A 16863-nucleotide genomic window follows, 5' to 3' on the forward strand; every position below is an offset into this window, starting at 1 on the left:
ACTGGGAGAGACATTCTCCATCAAGGGTATAGAGCAGAAAGCACTATATCCACCTGTGAAGGTGTAAAAACCAAGAAGAGAATGGTTTTTGAAGAGTTACGGGAACTCAAGTTGGACTGGGGCGTCCAGATTCTGGTTGAGTGTAACTCGTTAAAGAATCCCATGAGGGATCCGGTTGAATTTGCTGACTACATGGTGTGTAGTTCAGCTTCTCCGAGTTCCTATGAGAGTGTAGGATATGTTGTGCAGAGAACACTTGCAGAACCTTCATTCTATGAAGTGGCTCCTTTAAGTAGAACGGTTCCTGCTTGGGAGTCACATGCAGGTGTTATTGTTTTTGAATATTTTGTAAAGATCTGCCTTGACGTAGCTTACTGCAGTATTGCAAGAGCTATCGAAGTCAAGCTTGATTTGTCCAGAGGTGTTTCTGAGGCGCTCAGAACCATCTTATACTTAGTTAGAAATGATTTTTCTAATGCTGAGATGTTTGTTTCAGTGCTGAATACAACAAGATTGGATCTCTCCTTGATAGGAGTCTTCCATAAGTATTACATATCCAGCTGCCTAGGTGTTTCTGACACCTATATTAAACTTTGTTTGTTTAGCTACATTTATATAGCTTTGCAGGCGTTTAAAACTGCAATTGCCTTGCATGATTTGTGCAGGATGGGGGATTCAGTTTTATTTTATTCCACCGAGTTGAAGAACTCATCCAAGCATAGGGTTGATTGGATTCGTCCCTCTTGTAGCACCGGTGTTGATCTCACTGGGCTCTTGTGGTTACGAGGGAGCTGAGATATTTTGGTGTTCGCCAGAGATAATATAGGGATGAGGAGGGTGGATGGTAAGTGAACTTCTCAAGCCTTTACTCTTATATCCTAATGGTTGATTACCTGGCAGAATATTCTCTGTTCTAACCTTAAACATGAATGTTTTCATGTGAATTTTTGTAGAATAAGCCTTTAAATTTTTCTGCTTTTTGTTCTAATATGTATTTTCTGGAGAGCTCCTGACCATACATTGTGTAGTATATGTATGTATAAAAAAAAAAAATTTTGTATTGTAAATTTTACAGGTGTCATCCAACTGTAGGTTGACTGCCATTTCCTGTTGGGGGAGAATGTTGGAATTTTTTTTGTACCAATAATGGTGCATCCCCCCCTGTTTACATTTATTATTGTTTATCTGGTTCTTGTATATGGTTTTTTGTGTTTTGTATCCATTATGCTTTTTAGTTTCGTATATTTTCGGTTTGTACGAAACTCCCTTTAATTTGGAGAGAAGAGAAATGCTAGCTCTGTGATGACGTCACGAGCTCAGCGCGTATTTCGCCCTCTTTTGAAATTCTGCTGTCGAGGAGAGAGACCGTGTTCTTTGCCCGGCGCTGAAGATGGAATTTTGAAGAGCCCTCCTTGAAAGAAGTAAACCCGGCTGTGACGAGACAGGCTTCTGGAAATTAACTACGTGGCTGCGGCCCTGCACGTATTTATTTTATTATTATTTTACAAGGAGTGGAATTTAAAGAAAATACCTTTTACGTGACAAGGTATTATGGAATTTCCTATCCGGACAAGCGACGAGGTCTTGCTCCTGTAATACATGTGTGTCTACGGTTTTCACGCAGGAAAGGAAAATTCTAAAAGAACTTTAAACAAAAAAAAAGGGGAAAAAGGCCACTTGCCTGACAGGCTTTCAATTGTGAGTACGCTCCTGAAATTAACTTAACATGCGAGAATAAATGGGAGATACTACTATTTTGTATATTCTTGTTGTATTCGTAATGGATACGCACAACTTCTTTATAAGAACCAGCAGTGTCGTTATTTTTTCTTTACATGTTACCTTTTCATTATATGTTACATTGGCGTTTTAAGTTTAATGCCCGCAAAGGGAAAAATTTGCAACTTATTGTAAATAAAGTTTCTTCTTCGTTTTAAAGCAAGACATTTATATTTTATTCCTTACCCCCCCCCCCCTTTTGTTTCATGCTTTTTTTTTTCAGCCTAGTTACTTTAGCGTCGAATTTATCTGAAAGCAAGATAAATTCCGACATACAAGCTTAATAAAAAAATCTGTTTCATTTTATTTTTTCATTAGTCATAAATAAAGAAAGGAGGAGGAGTTCTTATTCTCATTGTCAGAGGTCCTAATACTACTACCCAAATTACTGTGTACTAATTTAATAATGGATATTTTTTTTATCTTCATAGTGAAAAATGGAGAAAAAGTCTTCATTTGCTCTTTTTGCTTTCTTTCTTTCATTGCCTTGGTTTGATTAACATCAAACTGTATAGAGAGAAAGAGAAGTACAGAGAGAGAATTAGGGAAAGAGAGAAGTGGAGAAATGGAGAGAGGTAAAGAAAAAAACGGTTTTATGCATTTAATTTCACCATTTTGTACCCACCTCATGAGTCATTCGGTTAGCATGAAATACTTAGAGACAGTTTTTGTTGACATAGACTACCCTCACTCTTAAAGGAGAAGTTTATATCTAGGAAAATGGTCTCATGACAACAGAATACATACTACACTACCCCTCCCAAAAAAGGAAGAGATAATGCTTGGGAGGGTGGTATCATGACAAATGAACATATACTACATTACCAATCTCATCCCCAGAATTGAGCATTGCAAGATAGTATTTTAATCTGAGACATTAGTAAACTGAATTGAGCAGCAAAAGATAATACAATAGTACAATTAATAGAAATAATAGTATAGTTCGGATTCAGACAAGCAGATATCAAATCTCCTTCTGTAATAGATTCATAATGCTTTTTACAATCCAACCATATTTTTATTTTTGCTAATTTGCATGTTATTTTTTTGTTTGTTACTTTCAGGAACATTTGAATCAAATGAATTGGGCAGCTGTGATTGTTGATGAAGTCCACAAGATTAAAGTAAGTGAAGTTATTTTGAATTATTTATATAATTAATTTACAAATTAGGCACAAGACCATCAAAAGTGAGGGATGTGGTTATTTTCTGAATATCCTACTTTTGACTGAATGCATTTTAACCCATTTATGCAAGCAAAGTTTCTTTCATTCTTTCAATATTTGTCTTTCATTTGCATTTCAGCAGTCATTGCAATACCGTATTTACTCTGTGGACTACCCTATTTAAAATGATTTTTGTTTGAGGAAAAAATTTTGTTGTGTAAAGTATTCCTTTACTCTTAACTGTAATTCATGATAGTGTGAATGTTTATACGATCATTTTAAAAATTCAGTCGTTTCCTTTACTATTTGAAAGAAACGTTTCATATAGACTGACTTTACGACAGAATTAATGTTGAACAAAATTGAAAATGTCCAGTTTTTCACAACAATTTCATTTCCATTCATTAAGTACCTCCAATACATGCCACAGATTTACCCCCTGTCTGTAACACAATGTAACGTTAATATACGAGGTGCCTTCAATAAATTTCCAGACATTTTTCATACAGGCACTTTTATTGATAGTACACAAATGAAACTCTAGTCCCTTTCAAAGTAATCTCCTCTGGCAGCAATGCGCTTGTTGTACTGTTCCAACAATTTCTGGAAAGCCCCATGGAAGTCCTCTTGAGAGTATGTTAATGACCCTCGTCACAGCCTCTTTCATCTTCTCAATGGTCTCATAACGACAACCTCTAAGGTTTTACTTGAGGTTAGGGAATAGCCAAAAGTCACATGGAGCAAGGTCTGCACTATAGGGAGGGTGACAAACTGTCTTGATGCCCATCTTGGTCAAATAGTCTGTGACCAGGATGGAGTTGTGGACTGATATATTTGTGCAAATCTTCTGCATCTCAATCAATGTCTTCTCAATTATTAAATCATTTCTCTCTGATAGGTTCATAAAAATAGTGGTTGAAGGGCAGAAATCAGAAGCTCACAGTATTAATGCTGGAGTTCCTCAGGAGTCCATCCTGGGCCCAACTCTCTTCCTGATCTACATCAATGATCTCACAAATCACATCCTAAGATCATTTGTAGACATTTATGCTGATGACACTGCCATCTATGGCAACACTTCAAAGGCTGTAAACAACCAAGTTCTCTGATTCTCTCTCCTCTGATCTTGAGTACATGGTGCAATGGGGAAAGAGGTGGCTTCTATCTTTCCATCATCAACACTGATCCCCATCTGGCATAAATTGAAATGAATGGCTCTTCTTGGGGAGGCTCCATGTTTTGACAAGCTTCTGGATCTGACCTTTACTCCTGATCTGAAATGGAACACGTACATCAAATCCGTGCTAAGGTTGTTGGAAAAATGGTTGTAGATATCTCATTGCCGATGCAATTCTCTATCTGTAAGCCAAGTATGTCCAAGGATGGAATACTGTTGCCACATCTGGGTAGGAGCTGCTAGAAGCAGCTTATCCTGCCTTGGCAGAGTTCAAAATAGACTTTGTAGTCTAGTGGGGAATGCCCTTTTCTTTTCCCTGCAATTTCTTTCTCACAGAAGAGATGTTGCAAGCCTGTCTCTGCTTTATCATTATTTTCATGGCAAGTGCTCATCTGAGTTCCAATTTATGGTATCCCCTTGCCTGACTTTCATGAAAAACACTTGTCTAGCTGAAAACACTATCAATAATTTCCACCACTCTTTATCTGTGCCTAAACGTAAATGTAGATTCCATGAACAAAGCTTCTTTCTTAGAACTGCACGTCTGTGGAACTCCCTTCCATTTCCCTACTTTCCAACTAACTACAATATAGTTGTCTTCAAGTCCAACATAAACAAGTTCTTGATGAGCTGTCCCCTTAAATAATTTAAATTTACCAAATTTTCACTACTAATGATTACTATGATATTTTCCCATTGACTACTGTACACTCATTAACCTTTATCCTTGAGTGGCCCCCAGGCCTTAATAAGTGTTGACTCCTTTGTAAAAAAAGTTTTTTTTTACATATTATTTGGATTCTTTGGACTATTGTTCTCATCTTCAGTGCCATTTTCACAACATTTTGGTTGATATAACCTCCGGCCCTTTTCAGGTGTATCTTGTTGAACTTGGGAATGTTTCTATCGAAATTGGGAATTTGGACGGAGTTTTAAACAGAACCCTTTATTTATTTCATGGAAGTAGTATGCTCTTGTTCCATCAGCTATGACTTGATAGAGGTCCTAAGTAATTTGCAATTGTATTTTTCAGTCGCCCACACTGAAAATTCAACTTTCAACCTTCAAGAAAATATCACTTTTACAATTGAATTTTCCAAGTATTCTAGCCACTGCACCATGGGTTCACTTCTTAGTGTGGGTGACTGAAAAATACAATTTCAAATTACTTAGGACCTTTATCCAGTCATAGCTGATTGAACAAGAGTATGCTACACCCATGAAGTAAATAAAGGGTTCTATTTGAAATTCCATCCAAATTCCTGAGTTTGACAGAAACATTCCCAAGTTCGACAAGATACACCTGAAGAAGATGAGAAGTTGCATTGACCGAAACGTTATGAAAATGACATTCAAGATGAAAACAGTAGTCTGAAGAATTCAAATAATACGAATAACCAATCCTTATCTCAAAAATTCAGTAACTTAGTGTTTTCTTTTTACTAACTAGTTTTTATTAATTTTATTTATTGCGGACCATTATCCTCATCTTTTTCTTAGTTAGGATAACGATCCGCAATAAATAAAATTAATAAAATAATACTCATCTCAATAATGGATTCCAATTAAATATAACTAGTTTTTGCATTAGGGTTTGTGTTCCTTTTATAGAAGCGTTGGTTGAATTTGAATAAAATGAAATACATATTAGATACGTTTGAAGCCGAAACAACACATTATTGCAAAATAAACAGATATTTATTTTGTTTGAAATTTATATTGGAATTCATTAATATATTTCGAAGGTAAACTTCATCTTCAGTATGTTTTTTTTTTAAACGGACTTCTACTTACTGATTTTATGCAACAACATAGCAAAAAAAAAGAAAGAAAAAAGAAAGACATACTGAAGATGAAGTATTTCTTCAAAATATATTTATGAATTCCAATATAAATTTCAAACAAAATAAATATCTGTTTATTTTGTAATAATGCATTGTTTTGGCTTCAAACATATCTAATACGTATTTCATTTTATAACTAGTTTTTATTTTATTTTTTCCATTATATGCCAGTGAATTTCTGTAGATATATATCTAATCATATTTATAAAAAATAAAAATTTCAAACCAATTTGGGGATATCTTTAAGTAGGATGGCCCCTAGAACAAATGCGGTCTTGTGGTAACTGAGATGATTCTAGTTAAGAGTAGGATAGATATTTTTTTTATCACTTCTAATCAAGGATGATCATTTTCCTCACACTTTTGATGGCCTTGTGCCTAATTTGTTCCAAATGTAATTTTTAAAAATATTTTATGCAAACAAATAATTCAAAGTGTAGTATCTGTTCTCAGCATGTCGAGACATTTTGTTACACTATTGCATATATATATAAGAAAAAAGAAAAATGCAAATTACAAATGTATATTACAGAATATTAAATTATTTGAAATTGTTGAAAAATTAAATATGCACACTTTGAATATCCTAAAGTGGTTGGTAAGTATTTGCAGATTATAGTATTACAAAATGTTATGTTGTATCACAAAATTAAATAAGCATAACTCATTTTGATGTTAACATAATTGGATTTATTCATATCAGTACCAAGGATCCTTCATTGAATCCTCACTCAAAGATTTCAACATTAGAAAGAAGATGATTTGAGCAAAATATGGATGTCACATCTCAGCAAAAACATCAAATTGAACATTTTTTTATGTATATGACCTGCCCCATCCTTCTCTATGGTTTGAAAACATGCCTGAATGGTACATATATCTGCCTTCTCATGAGAGCCCAAAATCTCTCATGGAAGACTCATCCAACCAAACAATAAATTTATGGCTAAGTTCTATTTGCATCGTCTATTGTCAAAGCAACACATGTTCAGTTTGGAGGTCATTGTTCTGGAGCAATAAATGAAATTATTCCTTTCCTACTTCTGTGGAACTCTACTACTCACTTCAGAAGTAGAATGCTCACACATTCGCATGTCATTGCAGGGGAAGTCAATTTTGAGAGGGGGGACCTGGAAGCAGTCATGCAGGAATGGGTTATCTAGTGTGAGTGTATGAACTCCATGATCTCGTCTTTCGTCAAAACATGAGGATGATGATTATTCATATATATATATATATATATATATATATATATATATATATATATTCTTCACTGTTACAGAAATCCGAATTTGAGTCTTAATAGTTTCATAATCTCATTACGTATGCAAGAACTGCAACTATAAATTATAAATTTCGGATCAATTAAAGACTAGATACCCCGTTGCAGAAGACAAAGATTGGCGAACATTTCAAGTGACACCGGTTGTTTGACCTTGACATTGCCGTTGGTTGTTTGTAAACACGTCAAATAGCAGACATGGTCGAATGTTCGCGAGCAAGATTTTTAAAAATATATATTTACAAAACTTTTTAAAATTTAAAAGAAAAAATATATATTTACAAAACATTTTCTTTAATATTAAATATTTATAAAACTTTTCAGGATTAAAAAAAGACAACTTTTTTCTATTTACACAAAACTTTTTAGTGTAACAAAGTGAACGTAAATTTAACAAAATATATTTAAATAAATGGGTGTCTTTCTGAGTGCGTTTTTTTAAATATATTTACAGCACTTTAATAAAACTAATAATAATAATCATAATTATAACAAAAATTAATAAAAAAATAAAAAAAATAAACTATATTAATTGCAAAACATTAGAAACTGAAAATTTCGGACGCTAAACTTACTTGTACTTAATTTGTCTTTATGGAAAAGTAAGCAAATAGCAAGTTTTTTTGTTTTTTTTTTAAATAAAAATGAAAATTATAAAAAGATTTGTATCTTTTGATACTACACTTCATCTTTATGAAAATAAAAGTTATAAAAGATATGTGAATAAAATATATTTTTTAAAATCTCGATTGTTTTGCTTATCTTGTGATTTTATTATGCATAAAAACTGCCTCAGTCTATTTCTCCTTCACTGACCCCCTACATACATCACACTTTAAATAAATATTACATTGTATTAAAAACACACAAAGAAAGATAAAACAAACAAAAAAAACACTGTAAATAAAAATTAATCTTGGTCGCAAAAATCCGAACAAGTCAGTTATTTTATATTTGTTTCTGCTATTAAAAAGTTTGGTTATAATAATTTTATTTAAATTTATATGTATTTTTTAATTGACATCATCTGAAATTATCAGTTATAACATCAGTTTATTTATTTATTTGGTATTATTTTACGACCTGCCCCAGCCTAGTATAAACACTCTCAAACACCCCATGTTAAGAACGGCTTTCAGAATAAACACCTCCCAACCTCCCCATATTAAGAACAGCTTTTGAAGTTGGGGTGTTTATTCCGAAAGCTGTTCTTAACATAGGAAGGTTGGAGTGTTTATAATACGCTGGGGTACGTCGTAAAAATTTACCATTTATTTATTTATATTATTATTATTATTATTATTATTGTTATTATCAGTTTTATTAAAAAGTTCTGTAAATATATAAAAAGAACGCACTGAGAAAGACACTCATTTATTTAAATATATTTTGTTTAAATACGTTCGTTTTATTACTTACATTAAAAAGTTTTGCTTTTTTTAATCCTTAAAAGTTTTGTAAATATTTAATATTAAAGAAAATGTTTTGTAAATATATATTTTTTCTTTTAAATCTTAAAAAGTTTTGTAAATATATATTTTTTTTAAATCTTGCTCATGAACATTCGACCATGTTTGCTATTTGACGTGTTTACAAACAACCAACGGCAATGTCAAGGTCAAACAACCGGTGTCACTTGAAATGTTCACCAATCTTTGTCTTCTGCTATGGGGTATCTAATCTTTACTTGATCCTAAATTTTTTCATCCGTCTTTTATCTCTTTAAAAAAATAGCAACTCTGGCTGACTTCTGAATCAGATGTCACATCTCAGAAGTTGGAAATTGCATGAAAAAAAATTCTGACTCTCAACTCAATTAAAAAAAGAAACAACTTTAACTCCTGATTCCCAGCTCCCAAATAATAATAATACTGGTAAAAGAAACTGTTATATTCCTAAATACTTAGGAAATAAAGACAAACGTGAGTTACACCGAGTGGTATGTGTAATGGGGTTTATTTATAATACAGAAACGTAAGGCTGCTCGCCTAAGGTAAATAGAAGTACATAGTAACAAGTATGGGGAAGAAAGTCTGATAATCAACACGTAAGACTATCCGTCTTACTGCGACTGCTTGTCTGCCGCTGTCTGCCAAACAGTCCAATATATATATACAGTTTGTAACCGGTGTATAGCCAGTTATGTTCCTTCACAACACCTCCCCCTGAAGCTGAAATCTTCCTGATTTTAGCTTAAATACCTCTTCCTTTTAGGGTCAGGGCTTAATCTCCTGGTAACTTTTCTCTTTCTTGCGCTTTTCCTTCTGGTCAGCGTTACCCGGGGTAAAGGTTTCTGTCCAGCCCGTATGGTCGGTTCAGGCAAAATATTCATTGTTTGCGGTACACACGCTGGTTTTGGTATATCAAAAATATCGCACAATGTTTCCATTGGTGTCTCTTCCACATTTGGAGACAGTCTGGGACGTATTTGATTTCTGTGTCTTTTGCAGACAAAACTTAATCCTTGGATGGTATAGACCATGCTCCCAATCCTTTTTTTGATAATACCTTCAACCCACTGATTTCGTCCATTTTGAAAATTTTTGAAATATACATTTTCACCTGGGGAGAAGCACTTGGTATTAAGGTTTTCTTTTTTGAAAACTTTCTTTTTCTCTGGTAGCAGCCTATCGAAGACAGATCTTATCTTTCTTGCAAACATTAGCTCAGCCGGGGAAGAATTGACATTATTATTAGGATTTGGTGTCACCCTGTAAATTGCTAAAAATGTTTGAATACATTGTTCGTCTGTGTCCGTAGTAAGATTTTTCTTAAGTGCCCTTTTAAACGTATCTACAAATTTTTCGGCCAACCCATTCGATCGTGGATGGTACACAGGTGTTGTCATATGTAGAATATTTAGTGAGTCACAGAATTCTTTGAATTCATGAGCAGTAAATGCTGTTCCATTATCGCTCACTAAGGTTTTTGGCACTCCAAAACGGCTAAAAATTTCATTAAGCGCACTCCCAGTGTTTTTTGCTGTTGGATGTCTAAACTTAAATATTTCTGGCCATTTTGAAAAAGAATCTACAATAATCAAGTAAAAATAACCATTTATAGGTCCCGCATAATCAATATGCAGACGTGACCAGGGTAGGTCCGTCTTTGGCCATGGCGTCGTTTTTACTGGAGGATCTCGAGCTGCTAATTGACATCCTCTGCATGTCTTGACACATTTTTCAACTTCCTTGTCCATACCAGGCCAGTACACATATCCTCTCATAAGGGATTTCATTCTCGAAATGCCCGGATGACCTGTATGAAATTCCTTCAGAATTTTCCTCTGTAACGTTAGTGGAATTACGATCCTCTCACCATACATGAGCACATCTTCACAGATGGAAAAAGGCGTTGTTTGATCTACCTTTTTATTTTTTTTTATCCATCCCAATTGATTTTTCATTTTCTTAATGAAAATGTCATTTACTGCCTCTTTTTTTATTTTTTCGAAAGTTACCGGAAGTTCACGTATCATATTACACATTGAACTTGTACATTCACTTTCGTCTTTAAGCGCAGCAATTACCGTTTCTTCGAAACTTTCGCTTCTTTTAGGGATCAACCGTGATAATGCATCTGCGTGTCCTAACTTTTTTGAGGATACATGTTCCATCTTAAACTGATAGTTTAAGAGGGTTACAGCCCATCGCTGTAATCGATTCGCAGTATGTGTGGGAATGCCTTTCTTTGATCCAAATATGGTAAGTAGGGGTTTATGGTCGGTTTGCAAAATAAAAGATCGTCCATGGAGAAATCGATTGTACTTTGTAATTCCAAATATTATCGACAGCGCCTCTTTTTCAATTTGGCTGTAATTTTTCTCCGCTGCAACCAACGTTCTTGAAGCATGGGCGATAGCTTTTGTCCTACCATCCTCATACTTGTGAAGTAATACAGCGCCAACACCGTAATCACTGGCGTCCGTTGCTAGTATTACTTCCTTTTCTGGATTGAAATGTGCCAATGCTAAGTCTGACAGTAGACATCTTTTGATATTTTGGAAAGCAGATTCACATTCCTTATTCCAGTTCCATTTAACACCCTTTTTCAGTAACTCGTTAAGAGGAGCTCTTAAATTATGTATGTTAGGGATGTAAATTGCATAGTATTGAACTAATCCCAAAAACGATTTTAATTTTGTCACTGAATCTGGAGCAGGCATCTTTTCAATTGCTTCAGTCCTTTGTGGATCCGGTCTTCGACCCTCTTTGTCGATTATTTGACCTAGATATTTAATTTTTTTCATAAAAAAATCGCATTTTTCTGGGCTCAATTTAAAACCAAATTCCTGTATTCTTTTGAATACTTCTTTTACATGCTTCTTATGATCTTGCAAATTTTCACTTTTAATTAGGATATCGTCAAGGTAGGCCATTGAAAATTCCAACCCTGCCAGCATCGTGTCCATAATTTGCTGGAAAATAGCAGGAGCAACCTTTAATCCAAAAGGAAGCCTCTTTAGCTTAAAAATGCCCTTATGAGTATTTATGCCTAAGTATTTGGAGCATTCATCGCTGATCTTAATTTGCAAGTAAGCATCTGAGAGGTCTATCTTAGAAAAAATTTTTCCTCCGTTAAGCTTAGAGAACAGATCTTCTGCGGACGGAAGGGGATAATTATGGTCCAATAGACAGTCATTTAAACCCGTTGAAAAATCTCCACAGACCCTTATTCTGTTATTTTTTTTCTTTACATACACGGTTGGACTTGCCCAATCTGTGTGGTTAACTTTTTCAATGACTTCCAGTTGTTGAAGTCTATCCAACTCTTTTTCGATTGCGTCCATCGCTGAAAAAGGCACATTCCTTTTAGGTTTGAATACTGGAGTGGCATTTTTCTTTAATTCAAATTTTGCCTCTGTCTTAATACAGAGTCCTAGTCCTTCGGCAAAAACATTGGGAAATTCAGTTTTCAAATCCTTCAGGAAGTCTTCCCTTTGGTTTGCTTTTTCTGCAGTTAAAACGTTACAAAACGAATTTATGGGTTTCTCCCATAAATTAAACAGGACAATCCAATCTACCCCAAACAGGCATGTATTCTTTCCTGGTACGACGTACACTTTGGATTTATGAGTCTGGTTAGCGAATGTCACTTTGCATTTTAATTCTCCCTTGAACTCTAATCTTTTGCCGCACACACTTCTCGCCGTCTTTCTGGTTTTCGTTAATTCAGGTCGACCTATCCTTTTCCATATATCTTCATTTATAATACTAATATCTGCACCGCTATCCAGAAGCAATGTAACCAGATGTCCATTTATCCGAACATCAACATATTTCCGTCTTTCGCAGCTTTTTTCTTTATTCATGCGAAGCGTATTTACATTATCGGTCCCTTGTCTTTTCTTCTGGGCACAGTATGTTCCCTTGTGACCTCTGAGACCACATTCATAACATATTTTGTTCCTAAACCAGCAGGTCTTATTGTTGTGTCTTAAACTACCACAACATTTACACTTTAGCTTTGGGTCTTTGTATCCTTTAAGGATCCTGTGTTCTTGAAACCTGGACTTTCTTGTGGTCCTTTGCCTTTTTACTTGCTGCACCTTAAAAATATTTTTCTCTTCAATGCGAGTGTTGTCTTTCTTTATGTTAATCAGACGTTGACACTCTTCAGTGACTTTTTGCAATGTTATGTTAGGATCCGCCTCCATAATTGTTAGGATCCGTGAACGTATATCTTTGTCCCTTGGTGCTGTGAGACCTTGTACAAAGATTAAACATTTAAATTGGTCTGCGGAAATTTCATTCAATTTAAATGATTCGCATAAACAGTTCACAGTGCAAGCATATTCTAGATAGTCTTCAGCTTCTGCCTTCTGAATGTTCAAACATTTGTATCTAGAGTGAAATAGGCTATCCCTTTTATCAAATATTTTCGACAAGGTACTAATTGTTTCCTCGAACGAAACCTCCTCCGGTTTTTTTGGTAGAATTAGATTTGCATACTTGGTGTTTTCATCAGTACCCAGTTTTTGTAGTAGCAGGGTAACTTTTTCCTCATCGGTCCAGTCTAAACATCTTTTCGTAAAAATTGTTTCGTATCTTCTGTAGTATGCAGGGAAAGTAACACCAGTATCCCGGGAGTAACGAAATTCCGTTAGTGAATTTGAAATACCCTCGGCAGAAAAATTAGTCTTCTTCCCGGTCGACGTTAGAATTAGCTTTTCTAAATTCTTTTGCTGTGTCGACATTTGTCGTTGTAGTATGTTTGTTTGTTCTTGTTGTGCCTCTAAAGTTTTTTGTGTTCTTTCTTGTTGTTGTTGCAGCTGTTGCTGTAGCTGTTGTTGTTGAATTTGCTGTTGTTGTTGTTGTTGCGCTAAAAATTGTTGAGTCATTTTTGTCTGTTCCTGGATGCTAAGGGCTAGAGCCTTAGTTAACTCTGCTAATTGTTCCATGTTAGCTTCTAGTACAAAAATGTCTTTTCGAATTCTACACAATAATTCCAAAGAAAAATCGTAAATTTACGTATATCGTAAATTAGTAGCAATATGCAGACACAACACGTTTCAACAAAGTTCATCCATAGTAATTCAACAGGCTTTGTAAAATAATTCTTTTTTTTTTTTTTTTTTTTTTTTTTTTTTTTCAACAACGTAAGTTCATACACAAAATATTTCTTACTTCCCACGACAAATAGTTCCAATTATTTATATAAAGGCAATAACAAACAATTAATTTTCCAAAAAAAAAAAAAAATATATGGCTGCCGTTCCCACGTGGCATAAAATGGTACAATAGTCGTTGTATTTATATTTTTTCTTTCGAAACTCGTAATCCTTTAGTGTAGTTTCGAATTCAACTTGCGACCATTTTTTTTTTTTTTTTTTTTTTTTTTTTTTTACTTGTCAAAATAAATATAAATTCCACTTTACCTTGAACATGTTTCTATAATTTCTTGTGAGTTCTTTACGAAGAAAAATCCGTACTTTTCGCTACTTTAGGTAGGAAAAATTTTTAAATTCATTGACGCACGTGGTCAAAAATCCTTGTGTAGTTTGTTTTTTTCGTAAAACAAAAAATCCTTGCATTGTACACAGTCCTTGGTACGGTAATTTATCTCTGTTAAGAGAAAGAACATCCTTTCGTCGCCATTGTTATATTCCTAAATACTTAGGAAATAAAGACAAACGTGAGTTACACCGAGTGGTATGTGTAATGGGGTTTATTTATAATACAGAAACGTAAGGCTGCTCGCCTAAGGTAAATAGAAGTACATAGTAACAAGTATGGGGAAGAAAGTCTGATAATCAACACGTAAGACTATCCGTCTTACTGCGACTGCTTGTCTGCCGCTGTCTGCCGCTGTCTGCCAAACAGTCCAATATATATATACAGTTTGTAACCGGTGTATAGCCAGTTATGTTCCTTCACAACAGAAACTGAAAATTTCTATGAGCAATGAAACAAAGTCAAGTTTAAACATAATTTCATAATAATTTTTATCTTTTATTTTTTCAGGGCCTAAAAGCTCAAACTACACAAGCCTTGAGGAGTATTAAGTGCAAACGTCGGTATGGCTTAACAGGAACTGCTCTTCAAAATAATATGATGGAATTGTGGAGCATTTTAGACTGGTAAATTATTTAGTATTAGTTTGTTCTATTGAAGATCAACTTCTAAAATACTGTTTTTATTTAGCAAATATTATATGAATAAATAACAATTTTGCTAGATTCCAAAGTCCGATTATATTCATTTTACCAATCATTATCTCTTTCAAAACAAAAACTTCACTTCATTTTACAGATCTGTTTCATTCTTCAGGGAACAACCAATATTTGTAAGTCAATATTGGATATTTCCTCTGTGAACTCATAAGTAAAAATTTAAAATTAGATTCTGTAAATTTAAAAATTTATAACAAATTTATTATTGAACAAGGAATATAAAGTTTTAAAGTTTTTTTCCTTATTCCATAGAATTTCAATGAATGGCTCATCTTTTCAGAGGAAACGTGGTTAGCAAAATAATATTTTTAGCTAGTCTATAAATTTTTCTGGTTGAAAACTAAAGTTTGTATGAAAATTTATAAGAGGCCAAAATTAAAAGGATATTCCAAGATGAAATCCAGACTCAGTGAAGAAAAGTAGAAGCATGGTAGTATAACCTAGAGCCATGAAAAATATGGTGTAATCCAAAGCAAAGAAAAAATTTAATGTTCATATGTATATATGCATATGATATAGTCCAAAAGAAGATGTTACAAGATAAAATCCACTACAAAAGGTAACATCCCAACAAACTTGTTTTAATTTTAACTTGTTTTAATCTTTGATATTTTTTTCTCTCATTGAGGGCCAATATTTTATTATATTATTTTTTAAATATTAATTTTTAATTAATTTTCAGTAAATATCGTCTACTTAGTTTTTCAGAAATTTTTTTTTTGTTACAGCAAATTATATTTAGGATTACTTGGATCATTCAAACCACTGTTCTTATCTTGGGTTTCATCCTCCAACTTTCTTCTGGTTGTGACGGGCACCTAAGAAAAAAAGCAAACAAACCCGTCGAAACGGCACGTTGACAAGAAAGAGAGAGAGAGAGAGAGAGAGAGAGAGAGAGAGAGAGAGAGAGCGTATAGAACGTAGAGAAAGAATATCAGCAGGAGCGAGGACCAAGGGAGATAACTAAGGCGGCAAAAGAAAAAAAAAAGGGAAACAAAAAAGAGTCAGTTGCCGCGAAGATTGAAAAATGGGATAGGCACAGCGCACCACGTGGAAATTTAAAAAAAAGGAGGAATTACCAATTTAACCCCATCAAGATAAAAAAAAAATAAAAATAAAAAAAGAAAGAGGAATATGAAGTTGGAAAACCTAAGGTAAATACAGGCATCTTTCTTTTAACGCAGAAGGCGATACGACCAATATGAAAAAGAATTTTTCATAGCGGGGGTTTTAATTACGTAAAAAAAAAAAAAAGAGAGAAAGCAAAATATGATTCTCGGAAGAGATCTAAAACGTTTCGCAGATATGTCCTCTTTTCTATGTCATGAAGTGCGGATGCACTATGAGCACAAAAAAAATATGATTGATTATTATTTCAGCATCAGTATATTGAATTGGCTTATATATATATATATGAGTAATGTGACATTTCATTTTTAATATAAGAAAAAAAAAGAAAAGGAATCAAGTTCCGATTTAATGTGCGAAGGATTGATTATTAATTCAGCATCAATATATTGAATTGGCATATATATATATATATATATATATAAATGAATAATGTGACATTTCATTTTAAATATAAAAAAAAAGAGAAAAGGAATCAAATTCCGATTTAATGTGCGAATGATTGGTTATTATTTCAACATCAATATATTGAATTGGCATATATATATATAAATGAGTAATGTGACATTTCATTTTTTTATTATAAAAAAAACAAAAACAAAACAACCAAGAGAACCTCCCTCTCCATATATTTCTATATTTAGTAATAAAAGAGAATCGCGCGTGATGCACCCGTGATTTTTGGAATAAAAACATAATCCGCCATTTGTTTTTCTTTTTTCTTCTCTTTGTTATTTGATGTATATAAAATATCACAATGGAAACATTATCCCATCTAACCTCATCACGCTTTGGATTCTTGAAGGGAGAACTAT

The 16863-nt window shown here is 33.7% G+C and overlaps 1 protein-coding gene across 4 annotated transcripts in view; it reads left to right on the top strand.

Moving 5' to 3' along the window:
• LOC145245954 (DNA excision repair protein ERCC-6-like 2) overlaps nucleotides 1–16863 on the top strand; it is a 110061-nt gene that overhangs the window by 38803 nt on the left and 54395 nt on the right. For all 4 annotated transcript variants that reach the window (XM_080107723.1, XM_080107724.1, XM_080107722.1 and 1 more), the window contains 2 exons: nucleotides 2844–2903; nucleotides 14712–14827. In XM_080107723.1, coding sequence (XP_079963849.1) covers nucleotides 2844–2903; nucleotides 14712–14827 — 176 coding nt within the window. The remainder of the gene's footprint in view (nucleotides 1–2843; nucleotides 2904–14711; nucleotides 14828–16863) is intronic.

The sequence above is a fragment of the Euprymna scolopes genome, chromosome 23, assembly GCF_053919585.1.
Source record: "Euprymna scolopes isolate OS-2025 chromosome 23, ASM5391958v1, whole genome shotgun sequence".
Classification (NCBI taxonomy): Eukaryota; Metazoa; Mollusca; class Cephalopoda; order Sepiida; family Sepiolidae; genus Euprymna; species Euprymna scolopes.